Consider the following 22,831-nt stretch of genomic DNA (forward strand, 5'->3'; position numbering starts at 1 on the left):
TCAAGTAAAATTACGTATAGAACCATGTATCCACTTGTAGCAAAAAAAGTATGTTTTATCATAGTACGAATTCAGTGATACAAGTGGATTCAGTATATATAACTTCGTTTCTGTATAAAGCGACGCAAACAACTTGACCGATCGGCCGTTAGGCAGTATTTCTCCTGAAACATGAAAGAAGTCATTCAAAATGCAAAGTTTGTTGAGAGGGACTTTATTTCTTTCACTAAAAAGATGGAATTTATGAGAGAGAGAAAAAAAGATTGAAAAATTTAAATAAATGTTTCTTCATTTACTTATAAGCAACAGTTATGCACCAGTTGCATAGCTACATTAACATGCAATTTTTTTTTTGCATTAAACTCTTCTTATAAAGCCGTAACTAGTAGTGTTACAACAGTATCGTAATGTATGTAAAATACATTTACCTAGTTATAGCTGATAGATTTATGTAAGAGACAACTCTATTAGAATTTATTTCTTTATTTTAGATTTATTTTTACTATTGAGAAGAAGTGATCTTGATGGATTAGCTATATTGATTTTTTTACCTGATATACTACTCTTCCCAAGTTGAGAAAGTAGTTCCAGAAAAGTTATTGTATATTCGAAACCACCCTAAAAGCCAAATAACGTAGAAAGCTCAAAATTTATATATTTTTTGGATATCCCATTGGAATCGACAGAAAGTCAGCGGTCAAAATCCGTGAACAGAAAGTGGAACCTTTTACACCCTGAGCTGCCGAAGTCCTACTAAAAGGACCTGGACCCCTTTCAATAGCTTTCTTATGTAAGAAGCTTCCCGATCGCCACAGCCTTAGAAGAAGAGCGTGTCATCTACACACTCTTACTCTCCACAGATCAAATTCTACGTCTTCGAGCCATCTCAAACAAACAACAACAACAACAACTCCCTCTTCGGCCTACATTCTTCGGCAAACGTTCCCTTGGTTCCACATTATTTGACAATCTGAAGGAATCCACTTTTCTTCATGACCATCACAAAATCCGGTTTCAAGTGTAGTACGTCTTTCAACTCCATAGTCGACCTAATACTTCACTGATTTCCTTACTTTACAGGCCCATATATTCTTCTGAGGCTTTTCCTTATCTGCACAATTAGAGCTTGCTCTAATCCTCCACAACACCCAGTTTAAATTTTCATAATTATGTTTTTCAATCTGATCAATATTATAAATCTATTTAGTTAAATACAGCTATTTTGTAATTGAAACCAATAACAGAACTTTTAGCATGTTTCTTTCGCTAATTACAACCAAAATTCAGTCCCCCGGGACTCTTAACTGATCTACTTTTTTGGTGACTTCATCTAAAATCATCAAGGTCGAAATTACTTTGTCAAAATAAAATTTTAATCTTTTACAATTACATAAATATGGAAATGTGAAAATGTACTCCCACAATATGACGTGATTTCCACGATAAAAACGTGATCACTTAAAGATAGGTGATATACAGTGTAAATTGACTCGTGATGCATTTATTATTTTGTTGGCATAGCAACTGAAAGTGAAAATAACTTTTCTCTTTATTACGTGACTTGGCACGAAGGAAGTTGTAGATTGTTTTATTGTTACAATAAATTAACAAAAACTCTTTAAACAATATTTAGAACAGATAATATAAAAAAATTGTATTATGTTTTCTTTTATGTATGCAATAAAAATAAATTACATTTCTTTTATTTATTTATTTTTATTTCTTACGTATTTTAAAACATAATGGTGAAACTCTGGGAAGGATTCTCACGATTTTAGTTCTTTTTTCCTTTTAACTTGATTTTTTCTAGTTGATAATCTACAATTTAAATTATATGGAGGAATGTTAAATGGTTTTTCTTGCTAACGAACAGGAAAAGTTGTAATGTTCACATTAAAAACAACAAAAAAGTCATTATTTATAATTAACACACACACACACACACACAAAAATGCAAAAGAAAGATGTACGTAAACAGAAATAAAATAAGAAGCGCAACTTTCTGTCTACCACGAATAATACAGGAGTAGATGCACGAAGTCTTATAATTAAGACTAACTGCTGCACACTAACAGTTTTTTTTGTTTTTTTTTTTCATTACTTGAAAGATTGGTCAACAGATTCCATGGAATGCATACGACTGTATCCGCAAGTAATAGAAGTCATGAAGTAAGACGTGTTGTACACAACTTAGTTCACTATCAGTAAGACGGCCAATGATTAAAAAAAAAAAAAATAAAGTTTCGAAGTTCCACAGGATTTAAAATAAATTATGTTAATATTACTTTCAACCAATAATAACTTTTTCAATATAATTTCAAAAATTAAAGGCAATCAAACAGTCAAAAAGGCCATGATCAGTAATGAAATCGGATAGAATACGAAAAAATCACAATTCTATAACAGTGGCAGACAAAAAATTCATCAAAATAAATAAATAATACAAATTTTGGACAAGAAAGGACGATTGACTACTTATGTAAAAAGTCCGTACTCACACTTTTTTCCCCTTCATAACAATTCACCATACGGAAATTACCATAAAACTTTTAATTTCTCAGAAAAATCGCAATAAAACTCAAAAAATGATTAATTGGCATTGAATATTTTAAAGAAAGACTTGGAAATACCAATATTGTCCTGCTCATTCATTCTGTGCCTTTGATTTTTTACTGCGATTAATAAAAGATAATCTTGGAACGAGCATGAAACTTTGTTTGCTCAAAATGGTTTAAAAATAACTGAACTTATGGAAAAGACTCACAGTAATGATACATAGTTCCTGCCACGAAATGTTATAAAAACTATTATTTTACACTAAGGACACTTGCTAGCAAAATACCCAAATGAATGAAGTTCAAATAAATAGTAAACTTAAGGTTACAAATCCTGAATCCTATTGTTGCAGTGTCGTTACGAAGCGGTAATAAACCTTTTTAGCACAGAAGAGAAAGTGCCATACTAGTATTTATAAAAATGCTTCATCATTAAAAAAAAGGATAATGTCCTACGTGTGAAGTGTAATTAGCAGATCTGTTTGTTCACTTGTACGTAAACAAAGCATTGTTAATAAAAATTTATAGGTTTTTAAGAAAAAGTATTATACCTTAAGTCAAGAACAGTAGTAGGATCCAGTGGTAGTTATTATAAATTGTCTGACAACTGGATGTTCTTCGAATTTATTCTACCATTCAGTAAGAAATATAAAGCTACCTCACTAACTTCTCTGGCCTACCTATCCTATACCTATACTGTCGATTTTCTGATCTAGTTAGTGTATAGTGCTGGAAATTCCTCGCATCTAAATTTAAAATTGAAACTATTATCTACACTCAGATAAAATCAGTTACCGAGAACATCACCCGGTAGCCTAAAATTTCATTCAAAAATATTCACCTACTTGCAAGCTAATCAAATTAAAGTATTAGATTAAATAAGTTCACTTTCATCATTTTCCAGGATGTCTCTCATATTAATCTCAAGATGTGCAAATCTTCCTCTCATAAGATAAGGTTCACCAGCTTATGAAGGTGCACTACGTGTGAAGGTTACACTTTGTACAGGTTAATATGAAGTTCGACTCCCCGATGCTGCTGCTATATAGAATAAATTTGTATACTATATTTTATTGAATTTGGTCAATAAATTTTTGTAAAATCTCCCATACCTTCTTAATTTTTTATTAAATTTTATTAAGTAAGAAAAAATAATTTTCAAAATTGAGTTTTCATTGGAAATATCTGTTTTGAAGCTCCAATGAGTCCAAAAAAGAAGTTTTTTTTTCTTTATTGAACTGCACAACTTAAAAACTGATAAATTACAGAAAGTTCAACTTTGATATTTAGTTTAGTTTCCAATCTTGGACACGGAACTAAGCTTTTGGATGTGATCAGATAATTGGAAACTGGTACTTCTAACACTAACCTTGGAATACTAATTCTAGATTGACCAATAACAGATTGATCTAAAAAATTGGAAACAATTCCTAAAGGAAATTCAAATAAAGTTACATTTGGGTGAGGTGGTAGTTGCTCTTTCCTCTAAGTACCATTTCAGTGTAATTTATGGACTTCTCTCCTACTAAATAGTAGAAAATTACGACAGCAATACCTAAGTGTAATTTCAAATTTGAAGACAGCTCAATTTGATCAGCCGACGATAAGCGCCACTGTATATCACAATCATTTTTCCAGGCAACTGTATGTTTGCGGGGTAGTTAGGGGGGAGTGAAGTAAGGCTATCCTCTAATGTGCCATTTTAGATATGGTACAGTTTTAACATCCGTTCAACATTTTAAAAAACATTAAAATAATTAATAGGTGTTACAATCGAACTTCACACAACTGACGTGTTCTCTTTAACCGGTGTCCTGATTGATATAAAATAAGATATAAAGTTTGAACTTTTAAAGCGAATCAAGTTTAAACACGTTCACCACTCACAAACAACCGTAATCTGTTCTATATGAGCAGCTTTTTTTTTTACCTGTTACCTGTTCTGCAATGATGACATTTATATAAAGAAACTCCATGTTTTTTTTTGTCATTCAAGTGGTAAGTAATGCAAATTACACACTTTGTTTACCAACTAGAAAGATAATCACAACTACTGCTGTGGACAATAATAACGGAAATCGTGCGCACACTAGAGTAACTGTGATATAATTTGAGGTGAAGTAGTCTACTGCACAAATAACCACCCTTTCAACACAATTTACAGACTTATTGATGTTTAGAAAACGTTATGACAACTTTTACTAATTTATGTAAGAAAGTACGAATAACATTGCTTATTTTCTTTTTCTTTTTAAATTATCTGATATGATCACTCACTTCACTTTCTATTACTTTAATTCTCAAGGTTTTCTACTTTCTTGGAAATTTTGCTCTTTGGGCTCTTTGGCTCATAAGTTTGCCTGCATACGGAGTATGTTGAATCATTTTGTTGTAGATGGTCCTGCACTTGTTAGCGTAGGATGGTTCTTCTTACTTTTTCAAGATAATACGCTGAGCAAGATGGGATCTCTCTGAATCTGGCCACCAGATACCTGGAACTCATCAGAGGGTTGCTAATCTGTACCTAACACCTCTTATTGCTCCAGATCGCCTTTAAGAGTTGTATTAGTAGTTGTTGCTGAAGAAATTATCTCGTAAAAACCATTGACCAGCAGTGCTGTAGGATCATGTCAATTTTGGCACATCCCATTCTGTCGCTTTTTTTTTTTTTTTTTTTTTTTGCGTAATAGGCAAACCTGTGCTCTAGCTAGATCCATTCTTTGCACTAAAATAGTACTTTAGAGAGGTGCATAAACTACCATGTTCCCAAGAAGTGCCTTGAAATAAAGCTCCATCGAAAATGTTACAAATAAAATTGTATAGATCAAGAATCAAAACAGGAACAACCAGAAGACACCAGAACTCAAAAAAGTGTGAACTAGAAAATATATTCAGAAAAATATCATGACCTATGGGATCAATTTTGATGGAAATCTTATTAAAAGGTTCTTAACCCAGATGATGTCTTAAAAAAATTATCTAATTCAAATGATTGTGATTTTCCATTTTTTGAGATACTACGTAGACCAAGGATAGACATACAGATTTATAAAAATCAATTTTCCTTATTCAAAGAAACTAAAAACCTACAATCCTGTTAAAAATTCGCACGATTACGATAATTCCTCAAATACCAGAAAATAGAAAGTAAAAATAACAGGAGCTTAATTTCCATAAAAGAGAATACTCTTTAGTAACGCAGTAACAATAAGAACAAACAAAATATCCTCTTTATTATCTGAAAACAACAAAAAATGAATTGTTGATTGTAAAAGATCTACAGCAAACTGGTAACTGTACGAAGTTAATTACCGTACATCCTCTCCTATCGATATGTTAGGTATTTCTGTAAAGTTTTTGTAATGGTTATCTTTTGTTACTAAGAAATTTTCGAAATTGAATTTAAGCAAATGATCTTCAAAAGTCTATCACAAAAATGGTTTAGCTCATTGTAGAGTACGGAAGCGATTTGAATACTGGATTCCCACTGAATCTAAAAACTTCCTAAATAATTTTTATGTGAGAATATTCTTTTTAAGATTGCTCCATTGTGTGCTCTATTTTCAGAACCATTGCGACATGTTCAGGAAGTAATTTATAACGAATTTTGTTTTAAGGTGAATATAATTAAAACTGTCCGATAGGATTGATCGTTAAAAATTGTTGGAAAAAGTTGAATTGAAGAACACCCAAATTTGACATGTTTTTGCTCTTAAGGATATATCATATTACTTTTAAATTTAGTTTTAAGAGATTTTGTCAATTTCATTTATTGAAACCTGCAAGAAAGTCGTGTGACTATATAGTAGTTTTTAAATTTAATGAATATAATTAAAATTCGTTTTAGTTCTTAAGCTTTTTTAATACTGGGCTATGTCGGACTATCCTGATAAAAAAAATATTAAAAGATTTTTCATACAAAAGGGCAGGTTCCTTTTGTTAGCATCGGTCGGTTTTAACAATTGAAACTGTCACGGTTTAATTTTTTGGGCGAGAAAGAAAATAAAAGGGTTAATAATCGGAGAAAGGAAGGACTTGAACTTTGTCTGGATTTTTTTTTCCCCCAGAGCGTAATTGAAGAAGGTTCAGGATATTCGATCTACAGACTGGCTGCTTGAATCTACTACCACTGTGCCCGTGAGAAAGCTTCTAGCTTTTATTTTGGTTGATTGAGTTTTGGTATGGTATACAAATACTGCCTTACAAATCAGCGCACTTTACATTTTAGATGGCGATGGTAAAAGTGGCTGTAATCTTGAAGGATATCTCAGGAATTGCGTCTCCGTCAGCATGACTCTAACTGCGAGAGTGAGTGAATAGTTTTGGTGCTTCTAATTGTTATTAATCACCCACCCATGTAATTACTGTTTACCTTTTAAAATAATTTCCATCTCTCATTACCTCCTAAATATAATTATGACCTAATTTTATTAATCACCGGAAACTATTTTGCTAGTATTTATCGACAAGAACATAAAATGATGATTACTTGATGTCGAACGTCATGTAATATTAATAATGCAGAATATTAAGGAGTTAATAAAACTGTGGGTGACCACTTACATGATTTTCTCTTATCTTTGTACGAGTATTTAATAACCATCAATGAGCAAAAGTTACTGATCAAAGTGGAAGGCCTAAAATAAATTATATCCAAATTGAACTCTTTGGCGATGATCTACTGGAAAAATACAAAACAAAAATCAGGTTGAGTAGATCTATCTCCGGCATATCCATACATCAAATTTGTACTTTACTACGCGGGGGGAAGGTTACCCTTTTTGCTCTGAGGACAACCTAAAACGGATTTGACCGATTTTGAAGGGGATTTATTTTTTTTTGAAATCAATGATTTACCTGGATCTGATCTTTCACAGTACTTCAGTGAGAATGTTTAGAACAATTTAAGCCAATAGGATGCCTGTTATAATTATGGTGAAATCCAAAACTGAGAGCTGGCACTTGGTATCATAAAGTGCTTTTGATTTTTATCTGTTGCAGCACGGATGTTTGTTGTACCGGTTTTGGGCTTTCATCTATCTTAATAGAGGTAGATTAATCTGTTTACTGTAGAAGATTCTTCATCTATGTTTCTGTCTCGGCAGTACAGCTTACTAAGTAAGGGAGGTTATATGGTTTTTGCAGTGACTGTCACTAGTAACCTTCCTTATTCAGTCAGCAAGTGTAGTAAGAGACAGAAACAAAAGTCAGGTCGAAATCTCAACACCAAACTGATCAATCTAGGTCTTATGATGGCTGAAGGTCTGAAACTCGTCAAAACAAACATGCATGCTGGGGTTAATATCCAGCAATGCGGATTTAATCACATTTGAAATCATGACTTACATTCACAGTTACATTAATAAAGAAAAAAAAAAAAAACTTGCTCAATGATTTTTACAAAAAGCAGTCGATGAACTTATAGCTAGCTATATTAAAAATTCTCAACCCATTCATAAGAGAGTGTAATTTTACAAAAATAGACAAGAGAGTTGCGAGAAAGAGAGAGAAGTACAAAGCCGGCCCAGTTAAGGGAATGTTCTAAGAGACTCAATGAGCCGTACAGGAACCGAGTAGAAAGTACCGGATGGAATAGAAATAATCAAAAACAGGTTTTTAAATGGGACCCAATAGGGATGTGTGTATACACACTATACACTCAACTCAAGAGAAGTATCACCTCACTTTGCCGACCCCCCACTAAACTCCAACTTCCTCGGTAAGTTTATTTTCAACTTATGAGCACACACACAGAGTAAATAAAGCCTCAAGGTACACACACTTTAGTAGAGAAACTTTTTTTTATTTACCTGTGTGCCGCCAACTATTAAAACAAGCTAATAGGTCACACCACATCTTTCTATTTTAAAAAAGGATGATCAAATCTTAAGAATTTTTATAAATTTGTTATAAATTTTCAAAGGCCTAATTTGAATTAATTATTTCTTAGTTTCTGTTACTCTACTAAGTAAGGCAAGATATTTGTAATCATGCAGATCTTATATCATGACTTTTGCAAAACAGAAATATCGGGTTTGAAGTCCCCTAAGTTCGAAAGAATTTATTTTTTTCTAAAGCTTTATTGAACTAAGAACACAAATAGCCTCACAGGATTGACATATCCAAGATCAATTATTAATTAATTGACCGAGGCAGACGACGCCGTTCTGACGGCTCATAGCATTAACTCCTTAAGGCTGGAAACATAGTGGAGCGGCGAGCAAAGCGGCGAAAACAAACACTCTCTATAGACAGCGTTGCTCTATCTTCGCTTTGCTCCCCACTATGCGCGGTCCCATATGTTAACTTGTGTTTGATTTCGCCGCTTTGCTCGCCGCTCCACTATGTTTCCAGCCTAAGGGATAACTTGAAAAAGTTCGGGGATACGGCTTAGAGAATGGGGCTCCCCATGTTAACGAACAGAAAACACAGTTTCTAGAGACATCCAGGGGACTTGAAGAGGGACAAGGAAGCCTGCAAGTAGAGGACAAGATCTATGAACGTGTTGAGGTCTTTAAGAGTCTGGGTGTGGGGTTGACTGAGGAGAATAACGTTGGAGCCGAAGTAAGGGTCCAGCCCTAAATATTCCTAAATAGCAGCGGCAAACCGATGTTATTATGCCTTGCACAAAATTTTCGAATCCCGTGATATTTCCAGAGAGGCCAAATTATTAATATATAAAACGGTCAGGCCGTTGTTGGTGATGTACGCCTCCGAGACATGCGACTCTAACGAGTGTCCTCCAACAAATGTTGGAGGTATGGAAGAGGAGAAGTCCTATGCAGGATCTACGAACCAGTTTGTGAGTACGGCCAGTGGCATATTCACACAAATGCTGAGCTGACAAATCCTTTTCGAGGAAGCGAGACTAAGATGGACTGGCCATCTGATGAGAATGGATCACCAGGCGCTGGAAGGCAAGCTTGGCGGCAGGAGGTCCAGTGGATGTATTGACCAGGTGGAGGAGGATCTGAGGGCGATGGGTGTAAGAAGGTGGAGGTGGACGAGAGCCCAAGAAAGAGAGGAATGGAAGAGGATAGTGGTGGAGGCCTTGGTCCTTTTCAGAATTGTTGAGCCTTAGAGAAAGAGAAACAAAGAATATATCCATTTATTGCAGGACATACGATAACCAACCAGCTGGTGAGGATTGGAGCTGCCCAACTCGTACCGCCTACCAGCTATAAAAAAAATTATCAGCGCCTCTAACAAGAAATGTTTCTTTGAAAAAAAGATTTACTATTTCTCTTTATAAATCCAAATCTCTAGCTTATTTGATCACCTAATAAGGTACCAACTAAGGCAATATTTATCTTTATGGCTAGTTAGTAGTAAAAACATTCCTTTTACGCGAACAAGCGAACCATATCTCTTTTTCATCAATGTTGTGGATACATCCAATGTTGCTCCGTTTATAAACGTTGCAAGCGTGGATTAAAATGCAAACATGGAGGGCTCAATATGCGATTACTCAAGTTTTTCTCAGTAAAAAAAAAAAACGGTTATCTACAAATGATGTTCAAAATCGATAGAAACTTACCCAATAAGTGATATAATAAATATAAATAAATCGATCAAAAGGCCCGTTTGGATAGTGAATAGTTTTAAATAACGGTAAACTTTTGGCCATCACAACTTTAATAAAAGAGAAAATATAAACACGTTGTTCTGAGGGAACGTTTGGTTATGTTTGACTGGACAGTATAAACAGGTATTATAAAGTGACTGTTAAAAAAGATTTAGATCTATACAAAGATTTTAAAAGTTCTTTGAAAGTATAATCTGATCTACAGTATGTATACACAACCAAATCTGATGGGAATAATGGTCAAGAATTTCTTAATGCAAATTTCCGCTGTTCTATCAATTGGCCAAATTTTTTTTTAAGAATCGTGTCAAATATTTTCAGCGGTTGTAAGTTTGTAAAAAGCCTGACAAATATTTTAAGTGCGAAGTATGTGTGAGCGAACGGAATATATTTTTTTTTTAAAAAAGTGAAGCTCGTGGTTGAAACCATTTTTGCTATAATGCTAATATTATCTCTTAAAACGTTGTTATCTCACAATTGTTCAAAGTAACATTAAATATATTGTAAATGGATATTTCCAAGGTTTTCAATGGTAATGGTTACTCTAGCTTAGCGTGAACATTTTTATGGCTCACGCTTTTTAATAGCGATCTTTATTTCGCTTTAAAGATGCAGGTTACATTGTTGACTTAAAACAAAGAAAATATTTTTTGTATTAAACCTAATAAAAGTAAAGGAACATTGGGAGTGAAATAAACTAGCAATAGGCCTACTAGACTTCCCTGTAGATGAATATCCAGCCTAACTGCAGTTTGCAATGAGCACTCTAATCAAGACTTCAATTTATAAAAAATCTGCAAGTGCCAATGGGCAAATTCTAGCTTATTATCAACCTAAGTACTCGAGTCTCCATAGATTTTTCTGAATTTTGAAAAATTCAATTGAAAGTACGCTTTAGAGGAAGTAAAATACATATGAATGTAGTAAAGTAATCGCCTATTTTTTTTTTCAAGTGAATATACTATACTATAAACACTTTTTTTTCTAACAAATAAAAAGTAGTCATTCACGGGATTCGAACTGGTGATCTCTCACTCACAAAGCCACACTCTTGACCACTAGACCAACTCGTATGAATATAATTGCAGGATTAAAAACAAATTGTATAAATTTAAAGAAAATCGTGCAAATAATTTTAGCAATTCATTTACCTAATCATCGAATTTACAAACGTGATGCTAGTACATTAGAAAAACAGTTACAAAGCAACAAATTTATAGGGATGCAAGTGCACTTCTAATCTCTTCCTGAAGTGCACTTATTCAAATTTGTCCAGAAAAAAAAAAATGCATCCAGGAAAAAGTTTATAAAAATCTAGGTTTTTAATTGTAATTATACAGATTTATTATTATTTTTTATTAAATAAAAAAAATTATTACTTAAAATATGAAAGTACCAGGAAAGTACGAATCTGATATTTAGTTCAGGGTCATCTACAGAAGAGATAGATTGTAGAAGCAAAATGGAAATGATCATTTCAATGAGAGATTTTTCATTAGGCCCATTACTTTTATTTGTACTATTTACTCTGAAAAAAAAAATCACTTAAGTGGGGCCCTTGGGTAGGGGGACGAAATGCACTCATTACTGATTACTGTACGGGACGGTTCTAACTTTTGAACAATATTAATGAGAACAAAAATTATTATTATGGCCGAAAATTTAAATTAAAACCAAAAAATACTATTTTTTTTTTATAGTCCGGCGTTTCATGTTACTCGATAACGACTCCAGCGATGTTCTTTAAAGACTGTCTATACCCTTTGTTGGCCAACAATTTACATCAATTCTTCTGAATAATTCATTTTAGCGTACGAACCGTTGTACCGCTAGCAGCTCCAAGTTTTCTCTTCTATGTACAGTTGTAACAATAAGTTTAATTGAAAGCAATTAACATTTAGTAAACAAAATATTAAGTTTAATTTTAGTTTAAAGTATTGTTAGAAGCTTAAACTGAAGTTATTTTATCTAACAGAAACATTAAATGATCAGTTTGTAAATGATATGTAACAATTTAAATTCTTCTACTTACAATAAAAACATTCAAGTATGTTAAAGTCAAGAAAATAAAATGAAGATCAATCATAACTTTCGCACTAACATGTTGCTACATTTTTCATTTAAGTAGTAAAATCAAAAATAAACAATAAGTAAAAAATCAATAAACTGATGATTCCGATTTTGAGTGATTTCTTTATTTTCTGGTAAATCCATTTTTTTTTTAAAAAAAAAAAAAACAAAGTATTGCATTCCTGCAAATTTTATATTTACATTTTTTTTACAAGAAATATTTTTATATTTTTCAAGGAAGTAATCTGAATATGGAAAAGAGCTTTTTTACAATGTGAAAAAGCGTCAGTCTTTGGTTAGTACAACTTAAAACTTGAAAATGACAGAACAGTTTAAAATTCATAGTTTGTTATGAGTCCTATTTTAGGAGACCTTCTAATAAGTTTTCAATCAAATTCAATATTTAAACTTGATACAGACTACTTTGCATATATGTAGATCTAGAATCTTTATTTAAACAAAAATTGATCTCGTGAAGTGGATTTTTAAGAGGGTTCGGCGCCTCTCTTAACGTCTCACAATAGTTTAATGTATCTATTTATTAATAAAATAATATTATTGAGCATTAAATGCAAATTTTGAAGTATTTTCTATTGTTTCTAAAGGTTACCGCGAATTTTTGGAAACCCGTTACAGGTAATGTCTTTAAACTTAGTAAGCTAACTCGTAACCACTTAAGAAGGAAATTTCAGATTGGCCTGGTAGTGTTTGTGAAAATTAATTTCAGAAGCTGTTAAAAAGGACAGGGTTTTTGTGGGTCTCCCTTTTGATATATTTTTTTTGAAAATTACATTCCTTGCTATTCAATTTGCGTTAGTAAAATTAAGAGTAACAGAACGTATAATGAAATGTTCAGACAAGAGTTTTTGTGTACTAATATTCTTAAATTCAATATTTTATATTCAAATATTCAATACAAATTGCAATTAAAATTCTGCTTGTGACAGCAGTCATAAGAAAGTGAAAACTAATTAAGCGTTAAAGGTAAATTAATTAGGGAGATGAGCAATAATTTGTAAGCTGAATAAACAAAGAAATATGTCTTACTTGGTCACAAGCGTGCGAATATCGCATGAGCAATGGCGCGACCACTTGTTCGGATTCCATTTTCAACTCCTTTCTGAGCTGCGTGAATTGAAAAAGTGCATCCTTGTCGCATTCCACACGTCTCTGTAAGATTGCCAAGAGTATGGCCGCAGATCGGTTAGAGGTGGCCGGCTCCACCACATTCAACAGAGTCTTATTTTTGATCAATCTTTCCTGGATGTCCGCTTGTTTCAATGACAATTGTCTTTGGTGTGAAGCTTGTATGGGTGCGCTAGTCTTACCATCGTTCTTCTTACCGGACAAAGAGAGCTCTTCCAGTTTCTGCAAAGCTGTCTTATAAGTGTCCACTAATCTTTGAAATTCCACTTTTAGAGCGTCATGTAGATTTGTCATGGATTCATCAGTTGTGCCGACCAATCCATGCTGTCCAAGTCCCTCGACAGCTTTGTCCAAAGCGCGTCGTTTTACTTGTAAAGCTTTTTTCAATTTCGGCTCGGAGAGTACGATAACTTTTAGCAGTTTCCTAGCACTGGCCAGCCAACGGTCTGGCGATCCAGTACCGGCAAATAATTTCACCAACTGCATGAGCACACTCTCAGGACGTAATACCCGTATACCGCAATCCGAAGACAAGAATACTTTTGCATACAAAGCTTCCAGTATGGACACCGAATGGGGCATGGTTTCCACGAATAAATCGATCGGCAACTGCGTAAGTATAGTTTTGAACGTACCATGGCTGAGACGGTTGATAAAATTTGCAGCTTCTCTATACTGGGAATTTTCATACAGCAATATAATTCTTTTCACAGCAAATCTTGGCGACACATCCGCAATAGTCATAGAAGATACCATTTCCGGAAATCCGTCAACCCAATTTGAATTTCTCCACTGTAGTTTATGCAGATTCACTCCATGGCGGCTACGTTCTGGTTTGAATCTTTCTTGGCCAGCTCTGACCGGCTCCGAAGTATATGAAGTCCATGTAGCTCCTGGATCGGTTAAAGGCGGCGGAGGCAGGGTCAACATCGCCCCCGGTCTCCTGTAACCCTCGTAGTATCTGTTCATGGTCACTGCACTCTCATGACTGGTACCAGTCTACCGGATGGACTACGCCCCTCTCCGCTAGATCCCCACCTCTTTTCACACCGACTGGAATCAAACTTACCAAGTTCAAGACTTTCCCCACACAACTGTTTGCCTTAGTATGCGCACGCACTAACGAGCACCGCACATTACACTCATCATTACACTTTCATACCAACAGGTGTAATAAATGTTGTTACTAATTGTAGTGAAAAGAATACTACTTAACCGTTAATCAAAATTCTTTTATAAATGCTAATTTTTATTTATTCTGTTAACGCAATTATAAAGTTTTTTTTTCTTAATATTATTATTTAAAGGATTCCTTTATTTTAAATTAGGTTAGGATACTTAAAACTGCTGATACAAGAATTCTTAAACCTACCTAATTGTAAATAATGATGATAAAAAAAAAGTAATTAAAAAATAAGAAGGTTTTTAGCAGATCGTTACAACAATTCGCCACATCAAGTTCTCATGTTTTACTTTTGGAAAAATTTAAGAACAAAGTTGGAATTTTAATCAATTTTGATTGTCCCAGAACATAATCGAGGGTAAAAAAAGTGTATATCAATATTATATGTGCCTAAGATTTTGGAATTCAATTATTTATTCCATAAAAAATGGCAATTCTAGAAGAATATTCAGTGTATTTAAAATAAATGTTTAACAACCACAATTTGTTGTTACTAATTTTTGTATATATTGTATATTGACCAGATATAATACTTCTGCCAAAAAAAATACTGCATTATATGAAAATGGTTCTTTATAGGACAGTCCGATTCCTCCCTCTCAGAAAAGTACCCTCAAATCAAAATTTGAACGAAAAAATGTATCAAACAATCTTAGCCATGAATAGAATGTGTACAATAAGAAGTTCGTAAAAAAACTGAACTATTTTCCAAAAGTAAAAGAAAATCTATTTCATAAATTGATTCTCTGGTTGAGGAATCGCTAAGTTACAGTAGAGTACTTGATAGGTACACATCGAAAAATTAAATTTCTCCTTTCTTTTTCGATTTTAAGATATCCTGTTATCTTTTATAGAGACCATTTGAAAAAAAAAAAAAACAATTTTTTCGGACAAAGAACGTCAAATAGGATTATGGAGAAATCTTGACATTTAATTAGCCAATATAAAACAAAACATTAGTTTTATAACATTAAGTATCAAGTATTTTATACTCGTACTCCCAGGGCATGATATAACATAGAGCAGTTATCATTAGAACAGCGAGCAGAGCTCGTGGAATATTATAACATGTCAGACAGATTCCCTTCACTAGTTAGCTATTTCTTCTATAACATCTTTTACACTTTAACAGTTAACTCAGTTTCTGTACTTTTTTTTTTTATACTTTATCTTCTATTTTGTACGCATCTGTCACAGAGAAAGAGAGGCTGTCACTTTGTTATGTATTTATGTCTTCATTCTGACACCAGAGTTCTTTTTGTTGTTTTCAGTTATGTAACGGTTGAGGTGCAAGTATAGTATTCTTGATGATAAGTGATAAATGATAAAAATTATCTTTGGCTGAAGATCCATCTTTAGATGAAGTTAATTAAAGAGGAAACCCTGTTCTTGTATTGATCTATAATCTATAATTCATCTTTAGAATTAATCTATAAGTAGATTGTGATTGTCGCTACAATTCTAACAATTCAATTTAACCTTAGCTTGTCTCATGTTCTGTCTCAATCGTTAGCGTACAGAATTCCCAAGCGGAGATCCAGGTTTCGAATCCAGCTGCCGACCTTAAGATTTTCTCTTACTAGGAGCTTCTTACAACTCATCGTTCGCAACGAAAGAACACATTCTACTGAAAAAAAAAGCTCCGAGCGCCAAAAATTACACACACACAAACACAAAAAAAAAAGCAATACACCTCAGAATGATAAATATTACATAGGAACCTAATTAGAGAGCGTTGAGAGTTGAGGGAAATAGTTGACACATTATGATCAATTCGAAATCCTAATTAACTCACGACAGTGACATAAATAGATTCAGTTCACATCTGTTAAGGATATTACAAAATATAGGACACCGCTTTGCGATTCATTAAATTAATTCCTGTATACAATAAAAATTAAACTTTTAAAATAATGCAGGTAGTTGCGTCAACTTATTACGAATAAAAAACATAAAAAAATGAGCGACTATACAGAAAGTTTGGAAATCACTGTACTACAAAGGAAACTGTACTCGTATATCTTGATATAGATCTTAAGGAAGGACTGATAGTTCTACCTTTCATTTTTGAACCTTAACCTTTAATTTTCTATTTGAAAAACTATTGCTTAAAAGAGAATGTTTTGTTGTTATAAGCTGAGGGTGGGACTGGATTATGATCTACTTTGGAGAAAGGTATGAGGCTATACCATCTGCGTAGATGAAAGTTAAGGTGTGAGGGTGAACGGATTGTCCGGTAATGTAGGTGGTCAGGTGATTAATACCTACATATATTGAAATATTTCAGCTTCATGGATAAAATGTAGAGTATGTGGTTCTGCTCGACTTAAGAGTGTACGGTTTGGCTCATGTTTAACTCTTTGAGGCACACGATTTAAAGAAAATAAAAGCCCTAGTTGCACAGAATTTCTTTTATTATAAAAAAATAGAAATAAACATTCATTTCCATTATTTTACATATGTAATCATCTCTCTCAAATAATCACTAATCTCAAAATACGAAAAAAAGAAAAGAAAAAATTAATACCATTTCAATAGTCCTTTTTTAGTGCGGGACACTGGTATTGTATAATACCACTATGCAACTAATACTTTATATGATGTTCATTCAAACACAACTTTTTACCAAAACAAAGCGGAACTTTGCAGATAGTTCAGCACTGTCCTTCAGCGCACTCTTCCTTGAAATGTTTAAGTTCCATGTTTTGACCCAATTTTTTATAAACAATATATGAATTAACAACAGCTGCATCCAAATAATAGAACAGAATGCGGTGCCACCATTTTTTACTATCGGTCAAGTTTATAATAAATATAAAAAAATTTTCACTTCTTTACGCATTTACCATTGGTGCATAGAACTGCCAACTGAATGAAAAACTTTAAATAACGTATTAAGCGGTATGTATGAATATCTTCAACTTTTTGAGGTGGGTTAAAATATATCCCATCATGCATCAAAAGCTAAGCAAAAGGTGGGACAGTTTTTAACCTACCTAGCCGCAAAGAGTTATGGATGAAATAGGAGTTGTGACAAAAACAAATCTATTTAATCGTGAGGGAGAAATCGTTTCAATCGCGCATAATATAGACAAAAAAAATTTAATTTTTATGAACCCTAATTCATTTACTAGTAAACTCCCTAATTTAAAGGAAAAAATCGAACAACTTTTTTTTTAAAAACTTAACTCGTGTAATGGTAAGAAAAAAGAATATTATAAAGTACACAATTCAAACTGCTGAATTTTATATATATAATATATAAAACAATACAAGAGACCAGGTAAAAGACCTAGTACGGAAGATAAGAGTATGTAACAATCTACTTCCGTTCCCACCGATTTGTGAGCAGCGTGCAGAGCTAGGATATAAGCAATTACATCAGACGCATCATCAGTTGTGGACTTCCGTTTTCAATTTAATATCACCTCTCTCAATCCCCCTCACCCCCCCAAAAAACCGTGAATAAAAACTGGTAAGTTGTAAGCGGCGAAATTTCCTAAATACTTTTTTCATTTTCAAATACAAGTTTCAAGGGTTCTTCAGGTATGAAACGAATCCGGTGTGAACGACACTTTCTCGCCAGGTCAAAGGTTCATTTGGTTTTTCTCAATTCCTATTAGTTCGCTCACAGTTTGGTGAAAAGTATTTATTTAGGTAATAATGTATTAGATAAAATAAAGAAGAGAGATAAAAATTATAGTATCTAGAAGATTGGTCACAAGATTTATTAATAAATCAAATGCCAGCTTAAAAAAAAAAATTACTCGTATATTTGTGCGATAAGTATGCCGCACGAAGAATATTTACATTCTTGACGTTTATCTGGGTTTGGCTAGACACGATTTTACCACGATTGGTACTTAAAATGTAGATAGTTTACAAGTCAGAGAGAGGATATTTTTCGGTTTTAAAATTCTTAATGCAGAATAAATCAATTAGCATAAATACTAAATTCTATTACTATAATTTTCAAGCTTTTGCTTTAGACATTTAAAGTAAGTATTTCAGCTTTTGAAGTGTTTTTAACAGCTTGATAGTGCACTAATAAAACCCATTTTTTTTATTGAATATACTAACTAAAAGTCGTTTTAAATAAAAACAATAAAAATAAGAGCGAATAAATAAGTTGCAGACAAAAAAGGCTCAATAAATAACACGTCAGAGAAGGAGTTAACTCAGTCAGTTAGTTAGCGGACTAAATTCTAAATCCTGGGTTCGAATCCAGCTCCCAGACTTTCCCTTCCTAAATTAGTCCGATTTATTGTCCATCCACGCTTAGATGGTTAACTTGCCATGGCATTTTGTAACGATAGAAAACGGTACGAGTCTCTTGAGGGCTTCAAACTCTGCCGTCTCGTTGTTTCTAGATAAGACCTGGCTAACAATTTTCTTACCAGGACATCTAAAAGGATAAAGACTCCGCCATTAGTTGGGCCCTGATATAGATCTATGCTTAAATACCAGTAGTAGACGTATTCACTTATTTTTTACATAATAAAGTTTTAATTACTGCCTAATCAAAAATACTAGACCTAGTTTTTGTTTATTGATTATGTGGACCAGCTTTATTTGAGCTCAAGAAATTGAGACTCGGGGCAGGATTTAAGCCCTCTCTACAATGCCTGCATCTGCATAAAGTGCAGGGCACTCCGAGAAAGGACTACCTAAGTAGAAATACTCATCACATTACTTCAGGTCAGGCCCCTTATTGGGCGTTTCTCGCACCTCTTTCATTTGGATCTTCCAGATTCCAATCAGGTCTCCTTTTTTTCTTTTTTTCTTTTTTTAAAGCGAACTCCTTGCATAACTTGCTACATGGCACCCGGTACCTTCCTTGGAATCACCTTAGAGCTAATTATTTGTTACTTCTTAGTTGCAGGTCACCTGTTCAACTAATATGGCACGGTCAACAATACGAGAGCAAAGGAGTGAGACAAATAATGGTACATTACTTGGATTACTTGAATGTTAACCAGAAGATTGTGGATATCAGATTCAGGATATTCAGAACAGATGAGTTAGTGAGATACAGGTTCAGGAATTGGTTTCTAATAGTTTTAAAAAGCTATGTTTATTTTATGGAACTACGATAAGAGATTTCTAGTTATATAGGGCAGTTTGTAAATTTAAGTTAAAGAAAGAGTTTTAGTCTTGTTTCTAGTCTGGTTGGGAAAAGAGCTACTTAAGACCTAAATCCTGCTGATGAAGTATCATCTTTATAGTGATAAGATAATCTCCAGAGATCCAAGCGGCAAACCATTTATCACAAATAAAGGATTCTTACACCAATAGTACATACATCAAATGTTGTTCTCCTTGCAATAAAGATCAGACCAAAAATAACGATGTCCAATTGTTAAGAAATAAAAATAGTTATAGTTATAAGAATCAGCAGAAGTGCGCAGAACCAATAAAAATCATCTAGAACCAAAAAAAAAATAAAATAAAAAAAGAAATCGCATTCCAATTGGACCGATTTCTGGCCTACTTATTTAAAAAAAAAAAACGGGTAAACTAATTTCTCATTAAAAAAAATACTAGAAATGCAAATAAATAGTACGGAAACTAAAGTCAAAAAAATTAACAGAAATTTCTAATTTAAATCTAGTAGACAAAAAATAAATAATAATAATAATAATAACACGGAACTTTCTAAAGTTGCCCATAAATCAACAGGAAAAGAAATTATGACAACCTTGATAGGCATATTTGCAGCCTACGCTTCTTTTATCTAGTATTATAAAAAAATTAATTTACTACGCATAACTTTTAAGAAATTTTGACAATTTATTTTAAACAACAGAGTAACCTTGAAAATAAAAAGAAAAAAGTTATTGATTTTTAAAAAGAAAGAGGCAAACTGACACACAAAGGATGTTTAATACAGATGTTTAATAGTTTGAGCATAGCAAAAATTACGTGGTCTTCTAAGTGACAGTGTTGGTGAAGGTCTAACGAGAAAGTTGTGGTCTTACTGAACTGATTAATACTTGCAGAGTTAGGCTGGACGGCAATTAGAAGGAAAGTGAATATGAGTGATGGGGCTCCCCCTTCCCATTCCGTTATTCTAATTTCAAAACTGTTGTTTATCCATTCAGAAAGGATAATCTTGTACGCTACATCATCTTTTTTTTTTTTAATGATTTCAAAAAAAAAAAAAAAAAACAATTATGAAGTGACCCCATTCTGAAATTAGGTTTCAAATCCAGTGTTCATGTGTTTCCGAATTCACACAAAACATACATTTTAACGTTTTTTGGGGAAATATCGAAGTGAGGTCTTAAATAAAAACAACATTTTTGCTTTATACCAACGTTTCGGTAATTTTTACTACCTTCTTCAGGGTCTGTACAAAAGGAATATACACTAATATAAATAACTTTACCATCAACTTTAGGACAGACACGAACAACCTTTCAAATTTCTACAATAACATTCTTCAAACAGTAACTTAACAAATTACTCACCACACACCTTAGGTTTTTCCAGCCCTATTGTTTTCACCCCTCCCTTACCTCTATATAAACCCGCTTTTCCGTGAATCCTTAACAGTTATGATGATATACTCGTAGCTCTACATTATGCTTCACAAACTTTTTTTATAATGTAAGTCATTCCAAATTATATTTATCTATTTAATTTTATGTTTTAGAAATATTTTGTATTTATTTATTTTTTGGATTTCAATTTTATTTATATTAGTGTATATTCCTTTTACAGACCCTGAAGAAGGTAGTAAAAATTACCGAAACGTTGGTATAAAGCAAAAAAGTTGTTTTTATTTAAGACCGCACCTCCATATTTCCCAAAAATCATCTATCAACAACGGTCGAAAAAAACTAAATCATAAAAAAAAATAATAATAAAAATAAAAACCGATTATTTTCTGTTATAATCCAGAAGTATGATTGGTCTCAAAACTGGGAGAAAAAAAAGGGATTGTACTAAATTGGTCTGAGAATTTGAGGTCAGTATAATTCAAAAGCTTCAAATCTAAAATGCTATTTTATGATAATACAAAATCGAGAGAGAATTCCACGTCAGACTGTTTTTAACTGAGAATTTAGAAGTCAATTATCATTATCACTAATTATCCTACAAAATGGCCCCCACAGTTAGTTCTATCAGATAAACCATCTAAATATTCTCCCAGGTTTTTCTTGAATAGTAATTATTTTAACCTTAATACAAACTACGTGTTCCGATCAATTAAAATAGCTTCTATTATCATTAAAAAAAAAGATAATCTAACCCTTCTCAGCCGATCAGCAGATATGTTCTCAATTTTGTAGAATAATCTGATTAAAAAAATAATTCACAATATTCCGACAAGATATACCGCCTTTCCAAAATATCGTTTCAATTTTTCACATCTCATGACGAAAACATTACAGATGGAAATCGAATTATTCGTTGTGATGGTACGAAAACTTCCCTTAAGTATTAAAAATTTATTAATTTTTGTCTATAATTGTTTTATCAACACAGAAAAATGAACTCTAAAACTTAAGAGGAAAATGCTACCAAATTAGCTTCAAAAATTTGGATCTATAACTGTCAACTGTTTTCACCAATTTTCAAGTCAATCTCAGCGTTTATTTAACTGCCTTTTTCGAGTAAAATTTCAAGCTTACAGAAGAAAGATAACAGATCTATTCAAAGTTTATTCTACTTTTTTGTTCCTTTTTTTACTCATCATGACTTGCCAGGATGAGAAAATTACTATTAAAGAAAGAAAAAAATGATAACTCACTTCCTGAATACCTCTTTCATTCATTAAACTTGGTCTACCTAAGATCAGTGTTTACTGTAGCGTAAGAAGAAGACATGGACCCATTGTCTCAAGGTTGATTTCTTTTATTTTCTAACTGCTGATGTACACCCAATTATCTGCTGCGGAATACAGGCACGAGTTTTTTTTTGTTTACCGCAGTCCACGTGATTGATTACCACTGACAAAATTTTCTGCAACAATAAAAATTATTTTATTAAATTTAAGATAGTACCTATATTATATAGATTGAACAAAATCAAAATTCTAAATTAAAGGAAATGTTACCGAGTTTCTAATACCTAAAAATAATTCCTAAAATCATTTTTCTCTGAAAAATCTTTCTAGCGATGATATTTGTGCTAGGGAAACCAAAATGAAAAACAAAGTTGTTTTGGTCAACTGGTTTAGGTTAAATATCTCTAAAAAAACTGATCTAAAACTTCCTAGGCAACATCCAAACGATTCAAACTTGGGGATATAGCGCTGCCGAGACAAAATAATAATAATTGAGCCGA

At 32.9% G+C, this 22,831-nt stretch overlaps 1 protein-coding gene and 1 long non-coding RNA gene across 9 annotated transcripts in view; both read right to left on the reverse strand.

Annotated features, from left to right (window-relative positions):
- The window catches only part of LOC141447372 (uncharacterized), a 34,368-nt gene extending 19,959 nt beyond the window's left edge, over positions 1-14,409 (reverse strand). For all 8 annotated transcript variants that reach the window (XM_074114856.1, XM_074114853.1, XM_074114855.1 and 5 more), the window contains exon 1: positions 13,258-14,409. In XM_074114856.1, coding sequence (XP_073970957.1) covers positions 13,258-14,325 — 1,068 coding nt within the window. In that variant the 5' untranslated portion in view covers positions 14,326-14,409. The remainder of the gene's footprint in view (positions 1-13,257) is intronic.
- LOC141447394 (uncharacterized) lies at positions 1,697-3,394 on the reverse strand. The gene is made up of 2 exons (XR_012454290.1): positions 3,107-3,394; positions 1,697-1,818 (listed from the first exon to the last, which is right to left on the reverse strand). It is a non-coding gene; the product is annotated as an uncharacterized lncRNA (long non-coding RNA).
- Positions 14,410-22,831: the final 8,422 nt, after the last annotated feature.

The sequence above is a fragment of the Rhodnius prolixus genome, unplaced genomic scaffold (genome assembly GCF_049639745.1).
Source record: "Rhodnius prolixus isolate KJV_2025 unplaced genomic scaffold, Rpr scaffold_7, whole genome shotgun sequence".
Taxonomy (NCBI): Eukaryota; Metazoa; Arthropoda; class Insecta; order Hemiptera; family Reduviidae; genus Rhodnius; species Rhodnius prolixus.